Source organism: Mytilus californianus, unplaced genomic scaffold (genome assembly GCF_021869535.1).
Source record: "Mytilus californianus isolate M0D057914Y unplaced genomic scaffold, xbMytCali1.0.p SCAF_1, whole genome shotgun sequence".
Taxonomy (NCBI): Eukaryota; Metazoa; Mollusca; class Bivalvia; order Mytilida; family Mytilidae; genus Mytilus; species Mytilus californianus.
In genome coordinates, this window is record NW_026262581.1 from 105,482,974 (window position 1) to 105,494,176 (window position 11,203).

The window sequence follows — 11,203 nt, forward strand, 5'->3', positions numbered from 1 at the left end:
ATTTGATGTAAAAGAACAAAAATTATAGTACTAACCTAAAAAGATCCCATATTAAAACGTTTTACATATAGTATTAATTAGGTTATTGTTTGTGTCTAACTCGGTTGAATATTAAAATGTTTTCAACTGTATAACCAGTCAATCAAATTATCTTTATATTTTCAATTTTAACAACATCTATAGTCCTTTTGACTTCCATATATTTGCAGAAAAATACATTTTTTCAAATCAACATTTGTTTCTTGACGTATGCTAATATATGATATATACGAACTCTGACTATTGATTTTATAATTTTTGGTCTGTAATTAAAAAAGTTACCCATTAGGTCTCTTTGTTAATTTTATTTTTTGAAGTGTTAAATACTTGATGGAGTAGGTATAAATAGTCTAACAGCCTCCAAATAAAAAAAAAAAAACCATACACGTGCTTTGAATTAATGTCTCATTGTACCATGTGACTTTCACATTTAAATATATTAAATATTTGAAAAAAAAATGTCATCTTCGTAGTTATATAATGCACTATAACTGATGTAGATTGAAGCAAGCTGAAAAAATATTTTTAAAAATGTTTTGTCTTCTTTTATATTTTGAAAATAACATTCTTTTCATAAAATATATTTATACCACAGTTTTGTATTTAGATGAAAAGAATAAATAAGTAGTTTTACAATGTTCATGCCTCTTTATTGTATTAACATATTGCAGTTGTTTTAACTTTTATTCTCTAGTGTATCAATGAATTATTGATATGTGCTGTATCAATAATTCATTGATAATTGATAGGTATAAAAGAAGGTAGTTAAAAATATTTACTTCAACCAGACTTCACATCAAACATATTATTCAATCATCTTTAAATAAATTAGACTTCCTTTATTTCGAATAAGTAGATCCTAAAGCGCTATTTGCACAATCTTCATCATCAAGCACATTATTACTTAACATCCTCTTTTTCTTGTAGTAAACTTTAACTATTTTCTTGGAGTTGACATGACTTTACAAATAGGACAACTTTTGGTATTCAATCCGGAACTACAGGTGCTGGTTTCATCTTTGTTTGTGTCGAACAATCTTTAAGATTCAAATGGGGTTTACTGTATAACCGTACGCATATTTACTTCTGTATATATAGACTGTCTGGTCATCTTCATGACGTTATACAAATCGGTCAATTGATTAATCAAATTCTTTTTATACTGCAAAATGTGTCCAGTCGATATCCTTCTTCATGGAGTGAATGTAGTAATCAATTCTTGCCTAGGTTAGTTTCAGTTTCTGTCTTTTTCATAACAAAAATGTCTAAATAATTAAATTTTTTCTAAGGCACTTACTTGTGTTATTCTGTTTTGTTTGTTTTTTTAGAATATTTTCAATAAGAGTCAACGCCATAGGTGTTCTACTGTAAATGAACTAGCGACATCAAAGACAACCAAAAACGTTGAATAAAATGTACGAAGACAAGTCAAAAGAATAATCTGACCTAAATAACATCATCTGTCGTTTGTCCAAGAACGTTCGTACCTTTTTCCATATAAGATGAAGCATATAATGTAACCATTCAATCAAACCACTTATAAACAACCTGGAGATTCTGTGGCAAAAAGAAATTGTCTTCTTTAGTTAATGTATCAAGTCTTTCAACAAACGAAATGTCCAAACCCAAAAGTCAAAATAACAAAGACGAAATTATCACTGACCTAGATGACGAATCTAAAATTAATGGAACTAAAGCACATTCATTTCCTGCAAATACAAAAACTTCGAGATCAATAATAAAAGCAACAGACTCATCTTCTCTCAAAAATGGGAATGAAAAATATAATGAAAGAAATAGAAAAAAAGAAACAAGTATTCTGACAAGTCCTGACCGCACATTGAAACCTCCGTCGACGACAAAAAAACCACGAAGGCCCGTCAGTGGTAAAACGACAACAAATGCGAGTAGTACCACAAAAGAAATAAATGGACTCGCTGATGAAGAAGTATCAACAGGTACTCGAACACCTCCTGACCACACTTCAAGACCTTCGTCGGGGGTAAATAAAACATCAAGGCCCACCAGTGCGAAGACGACATCCACATTAATAGACGATGATGTAAAGACTAGTGGAACAGAAAGTCCAGTAGTAATGAACAACGAAATAGTATCTAGGAGAACATCAAAATCAAATGAATCGTCAAGACCTTTGAGTGCCAAAGACAACGCAGCAGATCTTCTCCCTGCAGATGAAAAAGATACATCAAAAACATCTGACACTTTGAATAACATGAATGAGGACCAGACAAAAAATCAATCTGATCTAGGCAAAGAAAATGTGACTGGGACAACATCGTCGTCGTCTGGTCCACATTCTAGACCTTCTTCAGGAATAGAAGCATCTAAGGTCACCACTGAAATCGAAACCAATGATAAAATACCTGGAGATTCTCCACCTACAGGAAAATTGTCACCTGTCAATAATGTATCAAGTCCAGTACATAAAGCTAATAAAATATCAAGGACAAGTAGCCCTACCGACACGAAAATCAGTGACTTAAATGAGGAATTTGAAGTTAAGGAAACTAGAAGACAATCATCTTCTGACAAAATTACAACATCAAGACCAACATCAGGTTCAGGAAGCGCATCCAGACCAACAAGTGCGATTAAGAACACTAAAGAAATAAATGGACACGTTGATGAAGAAGTATTTACAGGAACTCGAACACCTCCTGACCACACATCAAGACCTTCGTCAGGGATAAATAAAACATCAAGGCCCACAAGTGCAAAGACGACAACCACACAAATAGACAATGATGTAAAGACTAGTGTTACAGAAGGTCCAATAGTAGTAAACAACGAAAGAGTATCTAGACCAACATCAAAATCAAAGGAATCGTCAAGACCTTCGAGTGCCAAAGACAACGCAGCAGATCTTTTCCCTGGAGATGAAACAGATACATCAAAAACATCTGACACTTTGAATAACATGAATGAAGATCAGACAAAAGATCAATCTGATCCAGGCAAAGAAAATGTGACTGGGACAACATCTACGTCGTCTGGTCCACATTCTAGACCTTCTTCAGGAATAGAAGCATCTAAGGTAACCACTGCAATCGAAACCAATGATAAAATACCTGGAGATTATTCACCTACAGGAAAATTGTCACCTGTCAATAATGTATCAATTCCAGTACATGAAGCTAATAAAATATCAAGGACAAGCAGCCCTACCGACACGAAAATCAGTGACTTAAATGAGGAATTTGAAGTTAAGGAAACTATAAGACAATCATTTTCTGATAAAACTAAAGAAATAAATGGACACGCTGATGAAGAAGTATTTACAGGTACTCGAACACCTCCTGACCACACATCAAGACCTACGTCCGGGATAAATAAAACATCAAGGCTCACAAGTGCAAAGACGACAACCACACAAAAATGCAATGATGTAAAGACTATTGGAACAGAAGGTCCGATAGTCGTAAACAACGAAACAGTATCTAGGCCAACATCAAAATCAAAGGAATCGTCAAGACCTTCGAGTGCCAAAGACAACGCAGCAGATCCTCTCCCTGCAGATGAAACAGATACATCAAAAACATCTGACACTTTTAATAACATGAATGAAGACCAGACAAAAGATCAATCAGATCCAGGCAAAGAAAATGTGACTTGGACAACATCGTCGTCGTCTTGTCCACATTCTAGACCTTCTTCAGAAATAGAAGCATCTAAGGTAACCACTGCAATTGAAACCAATGATAAAATATCTGGAGATTCTTCACCTACAGGAAAATTGTCACCTGTCAATAATGAATCAAGTCCAGTACATAAAGCTAATAAAATATCAAGGACAAGTAGCCCTACCGACACGAAAATCAATGACTTAAATGAGAAATTTGAAGTTAAAGAAACTAGAAGACAATCATCTTCTGACAAAATTACAACATCAAGACCAACATCAGATTCTGGAAGCGCATCCAGACCAACAAGTGCGAGTAAGACCACTAAAGAAATAAATAGACACGCTGATGAAGAAGCAACTACAGGTACTCGTACACCTCCTGACCACACATCAAGACCTTCGTCAGGGATAAATAAAACATCAAGGCCCACAAGTGCGAAGACGACAACCACACAAATAGACAATGATGTAAAGACTAGTGTTACAGAAGGTCCAATAGTACTTAACAACAAAACAGTATCTAGGCCAACTTCAAAATCAAAGGAATCGCCAAGACCTTTGAGTGCCAAAGACAACGCAGCAGATCTTCTCCCTGCAGATGAAACAGATACATCAAAAACATCTGACACTTTGAATAACATGAATGAGGACCAGACAAAAAATCAATCTGATCTAGGCAAAGAAAATGTGACTGGGACAACATCGTCGTCGTCTGGTCCACATTCTAGACCTTCTTCAGGAATAGAAGCATCTAAGGTAACCACTGCAATCGAAACCAATGATAAAATACCTGGAGATTCTTCACCTACAGGAAAATTGTCACTTGTCAATAATGTATCAAGTTCAGTACATAAAGCTAATAAAATATCAAGGACAAGTAGCCCTACCGACACGAAAATCAGTGACTTAAATGAGGAATTTGAAGTTAAGGAAACTAGAAGACAATCATCTTCTGACAAAATTACAACATCAAGACCAACATCAGGTTCAGGAAGCGCATCCAGACCAACAAGTGCGATTAAGAACACTAAAGAAATAAATGGACACGTTGATGAAGAAGTATTTACAGGAACTCGAACACCTCCTGACCACACATCAAGACCTTCGTCAGGGATAAATAAAACATCAAGGCCCACAATTGCAAAGACGACAACTACACAAATAGACAATGATGTAAAGACTAGTGTTACAGAAGGTCCAATAGTACTAAACAACGAAACAGTATCTAGGCCAACATCAAAATCAAAAGAATCGTCAAGACCTTCGAGTGCCAAAGACAACGCAGCAGATCTTCTCCCTGCAGATGAAACAGATACATCAAAAACATCTGACACTTTGAATAACATAAATGAAGACCAGACAAAAGATCAATCTGATCCAGGCAAAGAAAATGTGACTGGGACAACATCGTCGTCGTCTGGTCCACATTCTAGTCCTTCTTCACGAATAGAAGCATCTAAGGTAACCACTGCAATCGAAACCAATGATAAAATACCTGGAGATTCTTCACCTACAGGAAAATTGTCACCTGTCAATAATGTATCAAGTCCAGTACATGAAGCTAATAAAATATCAAGGACAAGTAGCCCTACCGACACGAAAATCAGTGACTTAAATGAGGAATTTGAAGTTAAGGATACTAGAAGACAATCATCTTCTGACAAAATTACAACATCAAGACCAACATCAGATTCAGGAAGCGCATCCAGACCAACAAGTGCGAGTAAGACCACTAAAGAAATGAATGGACACGTTGATGAAGAAGTATTTACAGGTACTCGAACACCTCCTGACCACACATCAAGACCTTTGTCAGGGATAAATAAAACATCAAGGCCCACAAGTGCAAAGACGACAACCACACAAATAGACAATGATGTAAAGACTAGTGTTACAGAAGGTCCAATAGTAGTAAACAACGAAACAGTATCTAGGCCAACATTAAAATCAAAGGAATCGTCAAGACCTTCGAGTGCCAAAGACAACGCAGCAGATCTTCTCCCTGCAGATGAAACAGATACATCAAAAACATCTGACACTTTGAATAACATGAATGAAGACCAGGCAAAAGATCAATCTGATCCAGGCAAAGAAAATGTGACTAGGACAACATCGTCGTCGTCTGGTGCACATTCTAGACCTTCTTCAGGAATAGAAGCATCTAAAGTAACCATTGCAATCGAAACAACTGATAAAATACCCGGAGATTCTTCACCTACAGGAAAATTGTTACCTGTCAATAATGTATCAAGTCCAGTACATGAAGCTAATAAAATATCAAGGACAAGTAGCCCTAGTAACACGAAAATCAGTGACTTAAATGACGAATTTGAAGTTAAGAAAACTAGAAGACAATCATCTTCTGACAAAAATAAAACATCAAGACCAACATCAGGCTCAGGAAGCGCAACCAGACCAACAAGTGCGAGTAAGACCATTAAAGAAATAAATGGACACGTTGATGAAGTAGTATTTACAGGTACTCGAACACCTCCTAACCACACATCAAGACCTTCGTCAGGGATAAATAAAACATCAAGGCCCACAAGTGCAAAGACGACATCCACACAAATAGACAATGATGTAAAGACTAGTGGTACAGAAGGTCCAATAGTAGTAAACAACGAAACAGTATCTAGGCCAACATCAAGATCAAAGGAATCGTCAAGACCTTCGAGTGTCAAAGACAACGCAGTAGATCTTCTCCCTACAGATGAAATAGATACATCAAAAACATCTGACACTTTGAATAACATGAATGAAGACCAGACAAAAGATCAATCTGATCCAGGGAAAGAAAACGTGACTGGGACAACATCGTCGTCGTCTGGTCCACAATCTAGACCTTCTTCAGGAATAGAAGCATCTAAGGTAACTACTGGAATCGAAACCAATGATAAAATACCTGCAGATTCTTCACCTACAGGAAAATTGTCACCTGTCAATAATGTATCAAGTCCAGTACATGAAGCTTATAAAATATCAAGGACAAGTAGCCCTACCGACACGAAAATCAGTGACTTAAATGAGGAATTTGAAGTTAAGGAAACTAGAAGACAATCATCTTCTGACAAAATTACAACATCAAGACCAACATCAGGTTCAGGAAGCGCATCCAGACCAACAAGTGCGATTAAGAACACTAAAGAAATAAATGGACACGTTGATGAAGAAGTATTTACAGGAACTCGAACACCTCCTGACCACACATCAAGACCTTCGTCAGGGATAAATAAAACATCAAGGCCCACAAGTGCAAAGACGACAACCACACAAATAGACAATGTTGTAAAGACTAGTGTTACAGAAGGTCCAATAGTACTAAACAACGAAACAGTATCTAGGCCAACATCAAAATCAAAGGAATCGTCAAGACCTTCGAGTGCCAAAGACAACGCAGCAGATCTTTTCCCTGCAGATGAAACAGATACATCAAAAACATCTGACACTTTGAATAACATGAATGAAGACCAGACAAAAGATCAATCTGATCCAGGCAAAGAAAATGTGACTGGGACACCATCTACGTCGTCTGATCCACATTCTAGACCTTCTTCAGGAATAGAAGCATCTAAGGTAACCACTGCAATCGAAACCAATGATAAAATACCTGGAGATTCTTCACCTACAGGAAAATTGTCACCTGTCAATAATGTATCAAGTCCAGTACATGAAGCTAATAAAATATCAAGGACAAGTAGCCCTACCGACACGAAAATCAGTGACTTAAATGAGGAATTTGAAGTTAAGGAAACTATAAGACAATCATCTTCTGACAAAATTAGAACATCAAGACCAACATCAGATTCAGGAAGCGCATCCAGACCAACAAGTGCGATTAAGAACACTAAAGAAATAAATGGACACGCTGATGAAGAAGTATGTACAGGAACTCGAACACCTCCTGACCACACATCAAGACCTTCGTCAGGGATAAATAAAACATCAAGGCCCACAAGTGCAAAGACGACAACCACACAAATAGACAATGATGTAAAGACTAGTGTTACAGAAGGTGCAATAGTAGTAAACAACGAAACATTATTTAGACCAACATCAAAATCAAAGGAATCGTCAAGACCTTCGAGTGCCAAAGACAACGCAGCAGATATTCTCCCTGCAGATGAAACAGATACATCAAAAACATCTGACACTTTGAATAACATGAATGAAGACCAGACAAAAGATCAATCTGATCCAGGCAAAGAAAATGTGACTGGGACAACATCGTCGTCGTCTGGTCCACATTCTAGACCTTCGTCAGGAATAGAAGCATCTAAGGTAACCACTGCAATCGAAACCAATGATAAAATACCTGGAGATTCTTCACCTACAGGAAAATTGTCACCTGTCAATAATGAATCAAGTCCAGTACATGAAGCTAATAAAATATCAAGGACAAGTAGCCCTACCGACACGAAAATCAGTGACTTAAATGAGGAATTTGAAGTTAAGGAAACTATAAGACAATCATCTTCTGACAAAATTAGAACATCAAGACCAACATCAGGTTCAGGAAGCGCATCCAGGCCAACAAGTGGAATTAAGAATACTAAAGAAATAATTCGACACGCTGATGAAGAAGTATTTACAGGAACTCGAACACCTCCTGACCACACATCAAGACCTTCGTCAGGGATAAATAAAACATCAAGGCCCACAAGTGCAAAGACGACAACCACACAAATAGACCATGATGTAAAGACTAGTGTTACAGAAGGTCCAATAGTAGTAAACAACGAAACAGTATCTAGACCAACATCAAAATCAAAGGAATCGTCAAGACCTTCGAGTGTCAAAGACAACGCAGCAGATATTCTCCCTGCAGATGAAACAGATACATCAAAAACATCTGACACTTTGAATAACATGAATGAAGACCAGACAAAAGATCAATCTGGTCCAGGCAAAGAAAATGTGACTGGGACAACATCTACGTCGTCTGGTCCACATTCTAGACCTTCTTCAGGAATAGAAGCATCTAAGGTAACCAATGCAATCAAAACTTATGATAAAATACCTGGAGATTCTTCACCTACAGGAAAATTGTCACCTGTCAATAATGTATCAAGTCCAGTACATGAAGCTAATAAAATATCAAGGACAAGTAGCCCTACCGACACGAAAATCAGTGACTTAAATGAGGAATTTCAAGTTAAGGAAACTAGAAGACAATCATCTTCTGACAAAATTACAACATCAAGACCAACATCAGATTCAGGAAGCGCATCCAGACCAACAAGTGCAAGTAAGACTACTAAAGAAATAAATGGACCCGCAGATGAAGAAGTATTTACAGGTACTCGAACACCTCCTGACCACACATCAAGACCTTCGTCAGGGATAAATAAAACATCAAGGCCCACAAGTGCGAAGACGACAACCACACAAATAGACAATGATCTAAAGACTAGTGTTACAGAAGGTCCTATAGTAGAAAACAACAAAACAGTATCTAGGCCAACATCAAAATCAAAGGAATCGTCAAGACTTTCGAGTGTCAAAGACAACGCAGCAGATCTTTTCCCTGCAGATGAAACAGATACATCAAAAACATCTGACACTTTAAATAACACGAATGAAGACCAGACAAAAGATCAATCTGATCCAGGCAAAGAAAATGTGACTGGGACAACATCGTCGTCGTCTAGTCCACATTCTAGACCTTCTTCAGGAATAGAAACATCTAAGGTAACCACTGCAATCGAAACCAATGATAAAATACCTGGAGATTCTTCACCTACAGGAAAATTGTCACCTGTCAATAATGTATCAAGTTCAGTACATGAAGCTAATAAAATATCAAGGACAAGTAGCCCTACCGACACGAAAATCAGTGACTTAAATGAGGAATTTGAAGTTAAGGAAACTAGAAGACAATCATCTTCTGACAAAATTAGAACATCAAGACTAACATCAGGTTCAGGTAGTGCATCCAGACCAACAAGTGCGATTAAGAACACTAAAGAAATGAATGGACACGCTGATGAAGAAGTATTTACAGGAACTCGAACACCTCCTGACCACACACCAAAACCTTCGTCAGGGATAAATAAAACATCAAGGCCCACAAGTGCAAAGACGACAACCACACAAATAGACAATGTTGTAAAGACTAGTGTTACAGAAGGTCCAATAGTACTAAACAACGAAACAGTATCTAGGCCAACATCAAAATCAAAGGAATCGTCAAGACCTTCGAGTGCCAAATACAACGCAGCAGATCTTCTCCCTGCAGATGAAACAGATACATCAAAAACATCTGACACTTTGAATAACATGAATGAAGACCAGACAAAAGATCAATCTGATCCAGGGAAAGAAAATGTGACTGGGACAACATCGTCGTCGTCTGGTCCACATTCTAGACCTTCTTCAGGAATAGAAGCATCTAAGGTAACCACTGCAATCGAAACCAATGATAAAATACCTGGAGATTCTTCACCTACAGGAAAATTGTCACCTGTCATTAATGAATCAAGTCCAGTACATGAAGCTAATAAAATATCAAGGACAAGTAGCCCTACTGACAAGAAAATCAGTGACTTAAATGAGGAATTTGAAGTTGAGGAAACTAGAAAACAATCATCTTCTGACAAATTTACAACATCAAGACCAACATCAGGTTCAGGAAGCGCATCCAGACCAACAAGTGCGAGTAAGACCATTAAAGTAATAAATGGACACTCTGATGAAGAAGTAATTACAGGTACTCGAACCCCTCCTGGCCACACATCTAGACCTTCGTCAGGGATAAATAAAACATCAAGGCCCACAAATGCGAAGACGACAACCACACAAATAGACAATGATGTAAAGACTTGTGTTACAGAAGGTCCAATAGTACTAAACAACGAAACACTATCTAGGCCAACATCAAAATCAAAGGAATCGTCAAGACCTTCGAGTGCCAAAGACAACGCAGCAGATCTTTTCCCTGCAGATGAAACAGATACATCAAAAACATCTGACACTTTGAATAACATGAATGAAGACCAGACAAAAGATCAATCTGATCCAGGCAAAGAAAATGTGACTGGGACAACATCTTCGTCGTCTGGTCCACATTCTAGACCTTCTTCAGGAATAGAAGCATCTAAGGTAACCACTGCAATCGAAACCAATGATAAAATACCTGGAGATTCTTCACCTACAGGAAAATTGTCACCTGTCAATAATGTATCAAGTCCAGTACATGAAGCTAATAAAATATCAAGGACAAGTAGCCCTACCGACACGAAAATCAGTGACTTAAATGAGGAATTTGAAGTTAAGGAAACTATAAGACAATCATCTTCTGACAAAATTAGAACATCAAGACCAACATCAGGTTCAGGAAGCGCATCCAGACCAACAAGTGCGATTAAGAACACTAAAGAAATAAATGGACACGCTGATGAAGAAGTATTTACAGGAACTCGAACACCTCCTGACCACACATCAAGACCTTCGTCAGGGATAAATAAAACATCAAGGCCCACAAGTGCAAAGACGACAACCACACAAATAGACAATGATGTA

The 11,203-nt window shown here is 37.4% G+C and overlaps 2 protein-coding genes across 2 annotated transcripts in view; both read left to right on the top strand.

Moving 5' to 3' along the window:
• Positions 1-1,654: 1,654 nt before the first annotated feature.
• LOC127738577 (mucin-5AC-like) lies at positions 1,655-7,524 on the top strand. Its single transcript, XM_052249886.1, has 3 exons — positions 1,655-3,094; positions 5,144-7,348; positions 7,468-7,524. Exons 1-3 carry the CDS (start codon positions 1,655-1,657, stop codon positions 7,522-7,524), a joined length of 3,702 nt encoding a protein of 1,233 aa, XP_052105846.1.
• A 2,128-nt stretch (positions 7,525-9,652) lies between these two features.
• Positions 9,653-11,203, top strand: part of LOC127738583 (interaptin-like) — a 30,188-nt gene continuing 28,637 nt past the window's right edge. Inside the window, exon 1 of the mRNA XM_052249898.1 lies at positions 9,653-11,012. Coding sequence (XP_052105858.1) covers positions 9,653-11,012 — 1,360 coding nt within the window. The remainder of the gene's footprint in view (positions 11,013-11,203) is intronic.

Excerpts from the sequence above, each read along its gene's own strand:
- LOC127738577 (XM_052249886.1), top strand. The coding sequence starts at position 1,655 with ATGTCCAAACCCAAAAGTCAAAATAACAAAGACGAAATTATCACTGAC. Across the intron at positions 3,095-5,143 it reads CAGGAATAGAAGCATCTAAG|GTAACCACTGCAATCGAAAC; the intron begins GTAACCACTGCA and ends GAAGCATCTAAG. Across the intron at positions 7,349-7,467 it reads TCAATAATGTATCAAGTCCA|AACATCAAGACCAACATCAG; the intron begins GTACATGAAGCT and ends TGACAAAATTAG.